This window comes from Tauraco erythrolophus, chromosome 7 (genome assembly GCF_009769465.1).
Source record: "Tauraco erythrolophus isolate bTauEry1 chromosome 7, bTauEry1.pri, whole genome shotgun sequence".
Taxonomy (NCBI): Eukaryota; Metazoa; Chordata; class Aves; order Musophagiformes; family Musophagidae; genus Tauraco; species Tauraco erythrolophus.
The window spans coordinates 57,239,021-57,255,905 of NC_141471.1; the positions used below are offsets into that span (position 1 = coordinate 57,239,021).

At 43.5% G+C, this 16,885-nt stretch overlaps 1 protein-coding gene across 1 annotated transcript; it reads left to right on the forward strand.

Annotated features, from left to right (window-relative positions):
* Positions 1 to 4,923: 4,923 nt before the first annotated feature.
* Positions 4,924 to 6,481, forward strand: C7H7orf25 (chromosome 7 C7orf25 homolog). The gene has a single exon (XM_009977218.2). It carries the CDS (start codon positions 4,936 to 4,938, stop codon positions 6,202 to 6,204), a length of 1,269 nt encoding a protein of 422 aa, XP_009975520.1. The 5' UTR covers positions 4,924 to 4,935; the 3' UTR covers positions 6,205 to 6,481.
* The last annotated feature ends 10,404 nt before the right edge of the window (positions 6,482 to 16,885 follow it).

The following is a 16,885-nucleotide window of genomic DNA, read 5'->3' on the forward strand; positions in this document are numbered from 1 at the left end:
TGTCTTCTGATTTTTTATGTCATCAATTAGGTAAATAAGAATTTCTGAAGCATGCCATAAATGAAGTTTTATTTCCTAATGTCAGACAATAAAAGCTGTGTCCAAACAGTTCATTAAGACTTACTCCAGATGGCTTTTTGAGTATTATTCTGAAAACCAATCCATGCTCTGATTCTTATAGAGAAAATGAACAACTAGGAACTGAAACTGGAGACTTCATGTTGCTACATCTTCAATTTAGAATATTTATACGCATTCATTCATTTTTTAATGCTGTATAATTATTTAAAAGAGTTTCCTATATTAAAAAGCACAGGTAGGTACTTCAGAAAATGGTTAGCATGAACTGCAGTAGCTTAGGTGCCTCCGCTGCTTAGAACAGTTGATTAGCAAAGAACACCCTATGAAGGGTAGTTGAAACCAAAGCAAGTTTCAAATAAATCATGCTCTCTCACTCCCAAGATGGTAACAATGGCACAAACAAAACAAAAATGCTACAAAGTCTGGAGGTGTGGGGTTGTTTGTTTTGGTTTTTTTTTAATAATTGAACAACTTCCATCTATCGAGTTTTATTAATTTTACAGGTGATTAACTGAAGTGGAAAAACACTATCTTCCAGCTTTTCCTGTGTAATTTAAATGTAGTAACTCTTGCATGCATTGTACAGAAACTATCGTGCTATGAGTAAGGGAAGTGCTGTCCTTCAGATCCCCAGTTATTGGTATAAATGTTGAGGAGATTTTGCCTCCTTCCCCTCCCCTCATTAAGAGGACAGACACCCATTACCACATGGGGCATTTTTACTGAAGGGTGTACTTCAGAAGTGGTGTTGGTTTTACTTCCTGTTCTTACGGACCAATATTGTAAATGTGTGGCAATATGAAGTTACTACATTTGTCAGAGTGTCATCTTGTACCACGTTGCCTCTGTCAGTGCTTTTAGGAATTTGAATTGTGTGAATAGGTAAAATACGTTATTTGGTTATTAAATGGTGGCACCTTTTTCTTTTGAGAACAAACAGAAGTGTACCTTGGGAAAAATGAGAACGCTGTTGCTAGGCTATCATAGCACCATACATTAGTACATAGTCTCCTTTTCAACAAAAAGCTTCAGAATTACGATCGGTTGTAACTTTCCTTTGAGAGTGCTGTCCTCAGGCTCTCTCCTTGAGGTATGATTTCATAGCCTATCATTTCTGTGGAAATATTTAATTGCTCCATGCTTGTTATGAAATGAGAAGGGTACGTCTATAGCGCAGTCTAATGGTTGCAAGTTACTCATTTGATGAGCCACCAAGTTGGTAGTTGAGAAAGATAGTTTTTACACTGTGAAGTGTCCTAAAGCTCGCTGATAAGCCCTACAGAGATCCAAAGTTCATGGGACTTTGTAATTTGGAAAGAATATGCATGATATTTTGAACTCAGGCTTTATTTAGAGTATTAGATAATTTTCTTAGTGATAGGCAGATAGACCTTGATTTTTATGCTGTTCTAAGGGGGAAGGTGGTGTGATTTGGTGTGTGGGGGTTTGCTTAAACTGTTTAATCTTCCACTGAAGACAATCATTGTCATACTTGAATGACTGCACATCTAGAATAGTAACTAAATTTTATCTAGTATTTAAAGGGAACTTTTAAACTGCAGGGAACTAATTTACATCCTTTTCTGTTCAAAATCCTTGGAATTTAAGGAAATAGTAATTTTGAGATGGATTTCTCAAATAATAAAATCACCGCAGGAGTGAGAGATACTAGTGCAATGGAGCAGCAAATTACATGGTCGTTGTGGTTGTTTTCAAAAAGTGCAATTAATCTTTTTAGTTATATTAGTTTTGTATTTATTTTGTAAAACAACTCTGCATAAAATGGAGTCAAGGGGCAATAAAGTGGACAAATACTGTTCATTTGTGAGAAACAACAAATTACAAGCTTGATTACTTAAGCTGACCCTGAAGTATGACTGCTTCATTTATCTTGTTCCTAATCTGAAAGAAGAAAAAAAAGACACTGGTCACTTAGCATAGGTAATGTTCTTGATTTGCATGTCCTGGAAGATGATCAGCTCCAAGGAGCTCAGGATACTGTGACACCTATGAGAACAGAGAATTTCCTTGGGAGGGGGAGAATGGCATCACCATTTCATGAGGTTATGCCTTTAAGTAGGTTCCAATGTGTCCTGGCTTTGACTGGGACAGAGCTAGTTTTTCTTTTTAGCAGCTAGAAGAGCTCTGTGTTTTGGATTTAATCTGGGATTTGTTACGAGAAGAATGTTGATCGCGCACTGATGTTTATAGTTGGTACTGCGACATCAAGGACTTCTCAGCTTGCTGTGTTCTTGCAGGAGCACAACAGGCTGGGGGGGAGCGTGGCTGGGACAAGGGGTTCACGGCTCCCTTTATGATTTGAATTTAGACTTAAGATTGAGGTCCAAACTGGCCAATGAAGTACTCCTTATCATACATCATGCCCAGTACATAGACCCAAGGTGACTGAGCCATGGTTGGTTCTTCCCTACTGAAGTTCAAGCCCAAGGTTGACTTGTCTCTGGCCTGTCTAACCTAATGCAATGTCTTTGCTCCTTAAATAATGGCTTTTCGGGATAAAATACGTATTTATTTGAGGACCGCCGTGACTCCGACTCGGAGCAGAGCCAGGCTGGGCGGGCTAGGGGCGGCGAGGCGGGTGCAGCGGCTGTCCCCGCCCGGCGGCCCCGGGGGAGGTGCCGGCCCGGGCCGCCCCCTGCCGCTGCCCGGGGGAAGGTGGTTGCCGCCAGGCTGTGAGTATGGGCTACGGGTACCGGGAGGAGCGGGGTCCGGGAGCGCCCGCAGAGACGAGGCTGGGGGTGGTGAGGCGGGACCGGGCTTGGCGCACCCCAGTCGTGGCTGGAGGGCAGGGTCCCGTGTTCTACAGCCAGGCGAGCCCCGCCGCCCACCCTGCCGGGACGGCGTGTCGACGGAGGGCGAGAGAAGGGGGAGCGGCCGGGGCTGGCCGCCGGAGCTACCCGGGTTCCGCCGGCACCGCCGAAAGGGGCTGGGGGCGAGCGCCGAGGGCACCGTGCCCTCACCCAAGATGGCGCCGCGACCTCCCCGGCGCCCCTCTTACGTGACCGTGGGACGGGGCCGGCGGGAGAGGCGCCCGTTTCTGTCGCTCTCCTCCGAAGGAAGACGCGGGCCCGGAGGCGAGGGGAGCAGGGTAAGGCGGTGCCTGCGCGCTGTCGGGAGGCGGATGAAGAGGCGGACTGCGGGCCGGCCCTGAGGCGCGCCCTCAAATGGCGGGCGTGGCCACGGCTGTTCCCCTCCGACGTGTCTGCGTATGGGCGGCGCCCTGAGCCTTCGCTGCGCTGAGGTGAGGTGAGGCGAGTCCGTCTGGGCGAGCGGCCTCGCGGGCCGCTTCGCGACAGCGAACATTTGTGCGAAGGGTTTTGTTTTTTCCCCCGCCTTATTTTGAGGAGTGGCTCTTCTTCTTCTGAGGCCGTGCGGTTGATTGTGAGGCCGCCTTGCAGTTGTCGTGGTAAAAAAGTAGTTGGGTTCGTGGGCTTACTTTCACCGCGGAAGTAAGCTTCGCGTCGAAGCTGGTTTATGCTTGTAGAAGTTGAAGCTCCTGTGGTGAGAGGTGCCTCAGTAGCAACTGTGGGGTTTTACTCTTTGCTTTACGTGTAAGAACAAACCTGTGGCAGTGGTGAGGGTTTTAGAGGGGAAGGAGCGATCCTGCTGGCTCCCTCCGACCCTGAAGGAAATCAGGAGGGCATGTTGGAAGGCATTAGGCTTCTTGGTTGAGAACAAGGGGGAGATTCTGGAGATGCTGAATATTGCCTCGGCCACTAGCAGTTACTGCTAACTGTATTTGAACTTGGGCATAATGAAAGGGTGATTTCAGCTGCTTGAAGATGGGCTCCACAGCTGCACTGGCAGGGCCTGTTGCAGGACCCAGGCCATATCCTGTTGTTTGTTTTCAGCTGAAGCTGCGTTTGTCTTGCCCTTTAATACCAGTTTGTTCCAACATGCAATTTAAGTAAGAATTACAGGAACATATGTTTATACTTGTAGCTGGAAGTTAAAATCAATTTATAGTGGCTATTTACTGCCTGTCATAAAAAGTGGTATTGTTTGCTGTGTTATTGAAGCCTACAGTTTTCAAAGCCGCCTGATGTTCAGTTAAGTAATCCCTGTCGTACTTTCCTCAGGGAGACATACTAAAATAATACGGATGTGAAGGAGTAGACTTACCAGATGGAACACAGTAAATCTCTAGTAGAACTAGAGAAAGATCCTCCTGGCTCTAGAATTATGAATCATAGTCTGTCATGATGCTGTGTAATGTTGAAACTGCCAGGTGGTTGTTAGGGGCGTGTTTGCTGAGCTGTGCAGTGCAAGTTAGAAGCTGGAGAGGACAGAGTTGTGCTGCCCATCATTGTAAAATACGATCAGTCTTCCGCTATGTGTGTTAAAATCCTTGCTGGGAGACAGACTTCACCGTTTTTGTGTATATCCGTACGCATGATGGGTAGCTTTTAATGCTAACTGTGGTGACAAAGAGAGGCAAGATTTGCTTATGACATTAATAGGATTTCTAATTTTGCTCTGGGTGGCAACTTTTGCAAATGAGTTGTGAGAGTGAAGGGCTTGCATACGGGGGGAAAAACCACAAACTTGCAAGATGTGTGTGGAGACTTGAATGCTGCTGTTCTCCCTTTCTGAGAACTGAGGTCTTCTGGGTCTGTGGGTTGGATCCCTAAAGGCAAAGCGAAGGACTTGAACTCTTCGCTGGGACTTGTGCTGAGGTTCCTGATTCCTTTACAATACTGGTAGCTGTTGCACTAAATCTACTGTAAAGCTTCAGTCTATACTGTTGCAAAGACATCTTGACTGTCGGTATTCTTGACTGCGCAATAACAATCTTCTCTTTTGCTTTCACTTGATAGGAATAATGTTTCCAACATGTCTGTGCAGTCGCTGCTTTGTGAAAGAATTGCTGTTGCCAAAGAATTGATCAAGAGAGCAGAAGCCCTTTCCAAATCCCAGAAAAGGAGAATAGAAGGTGGGGCAAAACTATGTGGCAAACTGAAGGCCGAGCTAAACTTCTTACACAAGGTGGAGGCGGGCAAGGTGGCCGTTAAAGAATCCCATCTGCAGAGTACAAACCTTACCCATCTCCAAGCCATTATTCAGTCAGCAGAGAACCTGGAGGACGTTGTCAGTGTCCTCCATGTTTTTGCTTATGAGGACAGGTTTGGAGAGAAGCAGACGCTGGTGGTAGATGTTGTTGCAAATGGAGGTCACACCTGGGTGAAGGCAATCGGTCGGAAGGCTGAGGCCCTGCATAACATCTGGTTGGGGAGAGGCCAATATGGTGACAAAAGTGTCATTGAGCAGGCAGAGGACTTCCTGCAAGCAAGCCGTCAGCAGCCAGTGGAGTACAGCAATCCCCACATAATCTTTGCCTTCTACAACAGTGTGTCCAGTCCTATGGCAGAGAGACTCAAAGAGATGGGAATATCTGTGCGAGGAGACATTGTTGCTGTGAACTCGCTGCTGGAGCCATCTACAGAAAACGAGCACCTTAGCGCCAGTGAATCTGATGAAGAAGGCCCTGAACTCCTGCATGTGACCAGAGTAGACCGGGAGAATTTAGTGGCCAGCATTGCTTTTCCTACCCAGATCAAAGTAAACGTGTGCAATAGAGTTAACTTGGACATCACTACCTTAATAACCTATGTCTCTGCTCTGAGCTATGGTGGCTGCTACTTCATCTTCAAAGAAAAAGTGCTAACGGAGCAAGCAGCTCAAGAAAGGAGGGAGAGAGTTCTGCCTCAGCTGGAGGAGTTCATGGAGGGGAAAGAGCTCTTTGCCTGTGAATCTGCTGTCAGAGATTTTCAGTCCATCTTGGAAACACTGGGAGGACCTGGGGAGAAAGAGCGAGCTGCGTTGCTTGTTAAAAGGATTAATGTGGTGCCAGATCAGCCGTCTGACCGTGCCTTGGGACTAGTGGCTAGCTCAAAAATCAACAGCCGCTCTCTAAATATTTTTGGGACGGGAGACACTTTAAAAGCCATCACCATGACTGCAAATAGTGGTTTTGTGAGGGCGGCGGCTAACCAAGGTGTCAGGTTCAGTGTTTTTGTCCATCAGCCACGAGCATTGACAGAAAGCAAAGAATCTGTTGCCAGACCTTTGCCAAAGAGCTGCCCACCTGATAATGGGCTGTAAGTCGTGAGTCATTGAAATGTTGCAATGCTGCGATGGAGGCATTTGGAGAAGAATCATAACAGTACATTTTGGGGTGTGTGTCAGTGGAAACAGTAACCATAGCAGTGGTTGGGGTCCTCAACGGATTTGCAATGTCTTTACTCAATCCTTGGGGTTTTTTTTGGTTCAGCTGACCGTTAATTTAGTCACTAAAGTAATAAGATTTCAGTTAAAATTGTTAACTGGCTTATAGTATGTTAATTGTATACATCCCTATTAAAAAGTTCAGTTAAAGCACAGTTGCTGTTGTGCTTTTGTCATTTTTGTCCTCTTCAGAGAGATTCAATTCAGAACCTTAGATGGACTTCAGACTTGACTTCTGTGGAACTTATATCTTTCTTTCACCTATACTGTTCAACTGAATTGTTTGTTGGTTCAGAGGTGCCTTGTGTAGAGACCTGTGACTTTTTGGATGTATGCCATTTCATGAAGATGTGACTCTCAGCCATGAATAGAAATCAACTTAAGCCTTCCTCCTTTTACTGAAAGGAGCCTTTGTATATATACTACGTTAGACTGAGTTGGGCAACAGCTTTGAAATTCCTGGAAAAATCAGCTGGAATTGGAGTTTATTGGTACTAATATGTTGCAGCTCTCGGACCAAACTGGACAGCCAGTGGTAGCAGACCAAGGAGGCAAATCTGCTTCCCTTTTCTCTTAGGCCTTGCCCAAATGCAAAGGCTTGCTGGGTGCAAAACCCAGCTCGAGCCTTTGGGTAACAGAATCCTCCTCAACTGAGCCTGCATGGAGGTAGTTTTTGATATTAGCAAGCCCTCTGCTGAGGGCTTATGGTGCACTTGAATTTGGCTCTGTTGCTTGTGGATTACCTGAAACAAAGCCTCACTGGGGTCCTTTAGTGTTGGCATGGTGGAGGAGGTTTGTGGGGTATGTTGTTAATTACTAGTTTGCCCTGTAGTAGAGAAAAGCTTGTTCACTGGTGGTATAATTGCTGGTTTTACTCAGTGTAGAATAAACAACAATTTCTTCTTTTTGTTTTTCCCCCCCAGGAGAGAGTTGCTGGTTTAGAAGTCTTTCAAATGTTTTTCTGTATGCTGTAATGACAGCACTTGCTGTTTGGCATTGATTTGCATCAGGTTCCTAGTGGAAAATTTTGAGATGTCAGAGAACCTCTTGGCCCTGAGCTTTACATTTTACCAGGTCAGTGAAAGATACCCACTGAGTATTTTACAGGTGGTTGTTCAACAAGATAGCATTATTGTGCAGCTTAGTTCACACAAAGAATGTTCCCTTTCCTCTTGCCCCTCCACTCTCTAGAGTTCTTCCTACAGTACAAAGCAGCTTCAGTGCTGCCCTTAGCCATAGTATCTACCTATTTATTTCTGTTTCCAGTACTCTGGTATACTCCAGCACTGGTGTAAAGATACTGGCATGCCAGCAAAACCACTCTGCACACCACTTCCAGTTGAGTAAGATTAACTCCAAGGAGTAAAAGCATACTTTTTGTTGGTACAACTCTTGCACTTCTCTGTTCTTACTATGCCTGTAGAGTAACCTGTTAGGAGTTGTCACCAGTATCCACATGCTGCATATCTTTACCTGTAACTTAACAGTGCAGAGGGCAGTCTGCTCATCACCTGCCCCTTGTTTCTACTGGTCACTGAAGGGTTTAGTTAAGATGGGTGGAACTGGGTTTTGATTTTTGCTGCTTCAGCATTCAGTTTCACAGGTTTCCCTCGTTGAGTTTTTCTGACAAAACATCTAGCTTGTTCCTACAGTCTAACACTAACGAAACCTCGTGGCAGGATACGTCTCCCACTGTATCTATTAATTTCCTGAAAGTTCTTCTGAAGGGAAAGGAGGGCCAACAAAATGAAACGATATAAATATGTTAGTTGTTCTGCAGAAGTGCAAGTCTGCCTTAGTTTTTAACAGCACAAGCTTCATCATGCCGGAGCTTGGGGAGATGGTTCTTTGTCATGTTATGATGGATTTACCAGAGCGCAAGCGCAGATGTTTGTGAGATGTTACAGTGCTACGAACAGCTGGAAGGAAAGGTGCCTTTCACTTCTGTCATGAGAGCTCTTACTCTGGACACCTGTGGGATGTCTTTCCTCTGCAGTAGGTGTGGGAGGAGAGGTGGGAGAGGCCGTCTGTGGAGAATAAGAACGAACTGTGTGCCTCAAAACTGTGTTTCTGTTGTCGAAAGTCCTGAAAAAAGGTACAAGAAACCTCCTAGTGAATAATTTTTGAACAAACAACCTGAGAGAGAGGAGTTCTTTTTGTTTGCAACTCAGAGCTTTAAAAGCTGAGATCCCAACGGACAGCTGGCTGTTTATCACTGATAGATGTGTTTTACAATCTTACAGGATATACTTAAAGCTAAGTGCACGGTAATTTGTTACGGCCTTCTAAGAACTAATCCTTTGTATTTAAGTTACTTTTAATTTGCTTGCAGCCTTTCTACCCCAACGAGAGTTTTGAATGAGTAAATCGGAGAGAGCTGCTTCATTCCACTTCTCCCTGTGACTCTGAGAAGTGGGTTTCCATCATTTTCTTTGCTGCATCCCAATCAGTTCTCTTGAATATCCTCTCGGGCACTCTCTACAGAGATTTCTCCAAACCACAGATGAGAGGGCGGTGACCTGCATTCCTGCATGGTAGGTGATCCAGAGAAAGTAGTGGAAAGCGAGTAACCTCTGTATTGCCTAGATTAGGATTGGGTGAGCTCCGTGTGCTGTATTTCTTCGCTCCTGCTGCTGCAGAGCTAGCTGCCTTGTTTTGTGGCCATAGTTCTGTGTGAGCGCTAGATGCATCTCTGTTCAAAAGCCTCTGTATCTGGAGCCATCGCGTGGTGACTTTCTTCATTACCAGGCATTTTTGCCCAACACAGTATTCCTTATGGAATCCGTTTTCCTGCTCTTAGCAGTTTCTGCCAATCATATGAGAAATATTTTAGGAATACAAAGCTAGAAATTATCTGTGTGCCACTGCGCGGCTTGAGGGGTTTTTATCCTTATTTTGTCTCCCTGTTTGCATGGTGCCCAGAATGTGGATGTTCTGTTTGTTTGGGTGTTTTTGTGGGGTTTTTTAAAAGCTATTTTTACCTTCAGTGGCTTATTGGTCAAACAAAAGTGCACTGCTGACAGACTGTAAGAATTGCTTTATAAAACGAAACCTGAAACTAAATGCTGGCTTGGAACAAAACTGTGTTTTGATTGTAATATTTGGTGGCTTTTTATTGCCTTCCAAGATATTGCACTGGTTTAGTGCATCTAGATAGCTGCTTCTTAATTTTACAAATGAGGGATTAGATGTTGGGCTTCCTTTTTTTAGGACTTTACAAATGAGTAATTAGAAGATATCAAATCATGTTTGAAATTAAGTTGAAAAAAATGGAAATACAAGACTGCTTGTCCTTTCTTCCGATATCACACAACTGCTCTGTCTATACTACACCATGATTCGGAGACATCTCACTTGCTGCAACGGATTTTGTTTCATTATTTTTTTCATTAAACTTTTCAGCATTGAGTTCCTTGGCAAAGACAGATTCCAAAACTGTTTTGGAGAGCCTTGTTCTTCTGGCACTTTTGATTTATTTTACATTATCTCTGTATGGTTCCATAGTCTCTGAGGAGAGCCAGCATCTCTGTTCTGTGCAGCACTCAGCCTGCTCTCTTTGCTCCCAACAGTAAGAATACCAAACAAGGAATGCTGCGATTGATGCCGGGCAGTAAAAAGCACTTGGATATTATATGAGAAGTAAATAGGTAAGTTAAGTTGTTAATATGTTCATGTTTCTAATTTGTCTTCTACAGTTTTGTCAAAAGCAGACTTATTTTTAAACACAGCTCTATATGTTCTTTACTTACTGTTGTTCAGGCTGACAAAATTTGCAGATCCATAACTTGTTTGTCATTTTACCTTCAAGCCATGAAGACACTCAGAGGTAGCTTTGTGTGTTGCAGCCACAGCTGTGTAAAAGTGTGATTCTTTGGTAGGTTAATGGGCTAAATAGTGGTTTGTGTTTCAAACTGTCCCCCCTTCTCTGATGATGCCTTTAGCAGACTTATAGGAGTCTGTCGAAGTCTTCTGGAGCCTGTCTGAAAATGCCTTCACAACCCTGTTCCTAGTTCCTGACAACCGAATGGAGGCTTGGTCACAATAGTAATAAAACAAGAAAACACAAAGCATCAGTTGTTTGAAATAAGTGTGAGAGGAAACCTAGAAAAAAATACCCTAAAATCTTTTTAGTTAAAGTGGAGCAGGGAAAGGATTGAAAATAATGACAAAGCATGTAGTTGCAATGACACTCTTTATTTCAGGTTATTATGCAAGCAAAACAGCACAGATCACCTCCTATCCAATTAACATGGTAAAGTAAGCAAGAATGAGACAGGATTCTTGAACTGAAGGCTGTGGTTACGCTTTTCCTGCAAGCTGTAGTTTTAGGAACTGCTCTGCCATCCAGCGTGTTGCAGGCACAGGGTGTGTTCTTTTGTGGTGAAATCAACTCTCTAGGTATATGTGACTGTTGCTTTTCCATCAAGATTTAGTGTTGCAGTTTACTCTGGAGTGAAAACAAAGAGAGGGAACGTAAAATTACTACACTCAGTGACAGAACTGCTTGAAATTGTGACTTTAGGGCTTTGCGAATTATTTCCTGTGAACACCATGGAAACAGAGATTGTTCCTACTTAAACTATTATAAAGAACAAGCAAACTAAAAAAAAAAACTCCTCAAACCTTCATCGTTCAGAAGAGCGTTCTGTCCACTTAAAAGAGCCTCACTTATGTCTTACATAAGATATTCCTCCTAAAAAAAAAAAACCCCAAAAATCCAAAACAAAAAACCCAAGCATGACTCCTGCCAAAAAAAACCAAACAAACAACAAAAAAAACCCAACAACAAACAAAAGAAAACCAAAAGACCTAACAACATCTGATAGTGGAGCTGTGTCTCATTATTCATTAATGAGGCTGAGTATGTGATAAAGCAGCTCACTGTGGTGATGAGAATCATGGAGATACAGGGCACAGAAGCTTACACTGCAGTGTAGGTACCAAAATCCAGGGGCTAGAGGAGTGAGTAGCGTGGGTGTTTGATAGTATGTTTTTTGCTGAGGTTCATCACCTTCATTTGCTGGAGCATTTGAGGTCTCAACCACTGCCCTGGTGGTAACAGTAGTGAAGGTGATAGTTTACAGCAAGCTCAGGAGATTCTTCTGTAGCGCTTCCTTGTTAGGTTGGTGGTACCAGTGCTGACTAATTTCAGGGATTGCTCCATCTTCTGAAACCACACTGGATTTGATATTGTAACTTCCAGTTTTCCTAGCACAGATGTAGTCCTAAATGCTGCTGAAGTAAGTGGGAGAAACAAAGCAAAAACACTTCAAAGGAAAGGTTTTCAAGGGAAAACGCTCTCAAAAGATGAGGCAGCTGATGTGAACAAGAGGAAGGGAATATGGAAGGTAAAGTCAGTGTCAGATTGTCATGCTAGCCAGACTAGAAGCATAGCAGGAATTGGTAAGGATGGGGGAAAAGTGATTCTTCGGTGTGTCCCCTTCCATTCTCTGTGCCTTGCTGTGAGCTCTGGAGAAGCTGCCAGTAGCTCTAAGAGAAAGGCTAGAGCCTTCAGACGTAACACTGTGCCAGACGAGATCCTTGGGTCATGTAGCTCACACAACCTGCTTGCAGGTGGGAGCTCCGTATGGATGGATGACATGACAGACCCTCTGCTTGTTTGCAGTCACTGAATTTCTGACTCTTCATCGGGTTTTTCTTCTGTGGGGACAATTTGGCCCATCTTTATGGAGATGAGATTCGCCGGAGTGAAATGTCACTCAGGCAGACCACTGGGCTTTGTAACAATGAAACTCCACCATATAAATCTGGTTTTGTTTTTTTCCCCCACATTAAGAATGTTCATTCTAAGCCAGCATTAACTGAATCCGCAAGAGAAACCTGTTTCATGAAGAGGGGAAGTGGGACCTCCTTACTTCACGTAGAGCTGTAAAATGCACTCATCCATAACAACACTATTCATCTCAAGGAGTCTCACCTTCCTCTCTGTTACTAGCAATTTATTTATGTTTTTGGAAGGAGGAATGGAGCAGAAGGTAACTAGACATTTCGCATGCCAGATACTCTGCCAGAAATAGACTATAAGGAAAACTAGTATTTTTTACATCTTGCCCCATTAGTGCAGGAAAGGTAGGAGCACTGGAGTAACAAAATTGAGGTAACAGTAACATGGACAATCGAAGATAAAATGGATCTTACCAGATATTTCGGTGGTTGACTCCTGGGTGGTTTCTTTGCTTGGCTCCACATTCGGCTCGGGGGTGGATTCGGTGCTTGGCTCTCCGCTCAGCTCCCAGATGGACTGTTCGCCTTCTTGCACTCCAGTGTTCCAAACTTGCTCCGTACCTTCCTCCTTGGATAGGTCTCTGCTGTAGGCCAGGGGGAGCTCTGTGCTTGGCTGCATGCTGGGATCTCTGCTTTGCTCCACGCTTGTTACCTCAAGCACAGGAGTAACAGGGGTACCTACAAATAAAATTAAAGGAATTTACACAGATGAAGAGGATGGTTTGAAAAGCCAAGTTACTTCTAGGGATATCTAAATCTGTACATAGTTGCTTTCATGGATCAGAGCACCCAAGTAGGAGTTTGAGAAGGGAAAAAAAGTAAATCTAGGAAAAAGTACACTCTGGAATGTGAATCTTATTTCAAATTAACAAAGATTGATTTGCCAACATGTTTTTGACTCACCTTGTGCCTTTAGCAGATCGACCAGAATCAGAGCCAGCAGTGCTGAAAGGATTGTCATCTTTTTCAGCATGATTTCCTAAGTGCCACGTGAAGCACGAGTGTTTCGAGAGACACTTGAAGTACGTAGCAGACAGCGAGCCCTGGGTATTTAAAGGCAAGCTCATACCTCTGTGCACTTTGGCATCTTCCTGAAAACAACAGGTTGCAAAAACAACATCCAAATTACATTCTTAGAATGAATTTAGGACCGGTCAGGGACTGTAATCAGTCGGTTCCTGCCCCTTGCTGCAGGGTGAGATAACCTGTACCGCAAGCAGTAAAGGACTTTGAGGGTAGAGAGGTGGGACAGTGGTGGCCCTAGACCACAGTTGCAGCTAGAGTGGTGTCACTGCATGCCTCTGGCAATGCTGGTTTCTCAAGGCAATTGATCTTCTTGGTTTTGAATGAGGATCTTCAAGAACCCTTTGATATGACACTTGACAAATTGAACGTGCCTCATGGTAACAGGTGAAAGGTGAGTTGTGGCTGAAAACCATGCAACTGTCTTCTGTGTTGTAAGGAAATAGTAACAGCGTGGAGGAACTGTGGTGTTTTGGTCAAGGCCAGATGAGTTTCTTTGGGAAGCCTTGCTTCTCGTTGTTGAGAACTTGTGTGTTCGTGCATATGTGTATCTAGCCTGTGATATCTTGGGCAGTATCTCAGCCCCAAAGTGATGCATTTGAAAGGTTTGGACAAAACCAGACAAATTTCCAGAGAGGAGCGAGCTCCTTTCTGTGGTTTAATCAGAAAAGCACAATTGTTGTTCCAAGGGCCATTTCTGGTGCAGAAAACATGCTCTGTTTGCATGGAGGCAGTTCTCCATGACCTTCCCCATCACGGCTCACCCACGTAACAGGGAAGTGGGTCATGGCAAGACACTGGAAGGTTGTGGCAAATGTAACCAGGTTGGTTAGTCTTGGGGTCTGCTGGGGAGCAGTGACCTTGGGTCTGTGTATTCAGCTCTCTGCGATGCAGAGAACTGTGAGCCTGGTTCTGTATAGACATTTGTATGAGCGAGCGGGGTAATCGCCATAACTAGCAATTCCACAATAATTAGGAGAATTAGGTTAATGTCAAATCAATGTAAAGGAGTTCAGAATCTGGGTCTCTAAGATTTTTTTTTTCTCCTCTCCCGTTTCCCTGATTTCACATGTTTAATATTGCATCAACTTAGTTTTTCAGCACAGTGTTTCTTTCAAGTTGCTTCTACCTCTAGGGTTTGCCTGAGGCGTTATTCTTCTAATCAAGCTTTTTGTGGTGCAACAGAAGGATTTATTTTTTTTTCTTGAAGTGAAAAAGAAAAGCTGATACCCATGAACACCTGCAGATACATGACTGCTGCAGTAGATTTCTCCTGTGTTACAGGTTGACGTGTAACATCTTTTTTTCAAATGTGTATCGAAGAGTTTGTCGCCGACTCCCCTATAAGAGGTAAGAGCATGATGCACAGGTCAGAAATCTGCAGATAGTTATCTGCAGTGAGCAAGATTCCTCAGTATAGACTAAGAACTCTTGTTTTTAATTCTTGAAAATGTTTTTCGAGCACACAGTTGTTTTCATGAGGTGGTGGACCTGCTGTTTGTGAAGGAAGAGTAAACAAATATGCCGCAGATTCTGTTACTCCTACTGAGTTATTGCTGTGCAAGGAAAGAGGAATTGTCATGTTACTCCCTCAGTGGATCTAAAACTTGTTTCTAAAGTATTTGTCTTCCCTTCTCAGGAGGCTCACTGAGCAGAGTTGCCCATTTTGCTCTTCCCAGATCTCTTCTGCTTGTTTTGTTGTTATAGTTTCTAACAAATTTGAAGAAGTGAATTTAAGCATTTTAAGGCAGGGTTGCAGGTTAGTTGTTTGTCTGGAAACAAAGTTAGATTCACTGTTTTTTCACTGCTGCCAGTCATATTGTTAAGAGTTGTTAAGGAAAAATCTCAAAAAGTAGTAATCAAGGGATAAATTTTGAGTAAGAGTTCTTACTGTTTGGGGTTTTGTTTTTTGTTTTTTTTTTTTTTTAGAATTAGTACAGAGCCTGTCACTATTCAACATCTTCAGTGAACTGAAAGTAAATACAGTTAACGTTGTTGAAAGAATCAACAAACGAGATGAGATTCCTGAAGAATAAATAATAGCGAGGACAGAGGTATGTTACAGGTTTATTCCATTTAGCTACATTTTTTTCAATAGGCCCCAGCCAATAAAACAAGTTACATTTACCGGATAAAGGAATAAAAGCCTAAGGAATATTTAAGCAATGGAGGCTGCATCCTGGAAAACAGTCTTTCTCCAACTGTTCCTGTCACCAAATTTCTGAATGTGGCTCTCAGTCCAAATATTAACATCCATTACAGAATATAGCCAAGTTAGAGAGGATAAAGACATAAATATTTATTGCTGGAAAAAATCCCTCCCTAGAAAGGGAGAAATCCTTTCAGATGCTCAATCTGCTTATTTTATCAAAAAGAAGCATACAGGAGTGACTTATAGTTTGTAGTTTCATGGAGGAGGAGGAATGCTAAGTCCTAAAGCAGTCGTTAATGGCATGGACAGAGGCATTGCCAGAGACTGTGGCTTGATGCCAAAACAAAATTAATTATGTAGATACTTATCACTGGACTTACTATGAGGGAACTGAGCGGTACTTAAAAACATGATGGATTAAAAAAAAATACCCTAAGTATGATTATCCAGTGATTCCTCTTAGCCTTCTGGTCTCTTGAGTCTCAATTGTCCAAATAATATATTGATACTGGACTCCTAGGGAGAAGCAAATACGACTTTCATACTGTGGAGATGGTTCACCACCTTCCTCTGTGGGGTGGTGGAAGATGTTTGGTCTCACTGTTAAAATGCAGAAGGCTACAGCCTACGAACTGTCCATGCACTGTGTTTGGCTCGCTTGTGTGCAGAAGATGGAAAGCTGTGCAAGTATCCACAGAGCATCTTTAGTCAGGAGAGTAAAAGTGAACTCTGCCTTAACTGAATCCGAGTTTTGAAGGATACCTGATAGAAACCTGATAGTGACTGAAACTGTTTGCTAATCCCTGGAGCAGGATAGGTTGTGATGATACTGTCTTATACTACCTCTGTGAAAGGAAAACTTCACTCATCCTCTGTACCCATTCAGTCTAGGTGCCTTAATTGAGTCTGAGACTGGCATCTGGAACTCCTGTAGGTGTGAGACAAGCAACTCTTCCATCTTACACTTCTGTGCCTGTGCAATGTCTGGAGGTGAAAACTTATTTTGCATCTTAACAATCCGATGTAAGTATTTCAAAGGTGTGCTGTGCAGGCAGGCACAGTGCTAAGGGGCTTTGACAGCAAGTAATGGCAAGTGGAGCAAGTTGTGATACGAAGGCTCCCTTCCTCCTCACCTCCAAATTTGGAAATGTAGTGCAGGGTATTTATTAGAAGGGTTTTCTTGTACTGAGAATATTGTGAATAAATGATACTAAAGTAATTTTTTAAAATGCATTTATTTTCTCCCCCAGCTGATGTTTTTTATATTTCTTTCACCTTAAAGCAAGCCAGGACGATGAAATGAAGCTCCGTGATGCTAGGATCAAAGCAAGGGATGTGGTTTGTCAGATGGTGGAGGAACTTGTTGTCAGAAGTTTACACAGACTGAAGAGAAGACTGCATATAAAAGTAAAACTGAGGATAACTAAATCCATGGAAGCAACATCCAGCCCAAGAGGTTCTCTAATGAAAAATAAGATCATAGGATAATTCAGCTCGGAAGGGATCTTGGGAGGTCCCTAGTCCAATATCCTGCTGAAAGCAGGGTTACCTAGCTCACACCAGTTTACTCAGAGCTTTATTCAGTCTGGGTTTGAAAGCCTCCAAGGACAAAGCCTGCAGAGTCTCTCTGGGCAACCT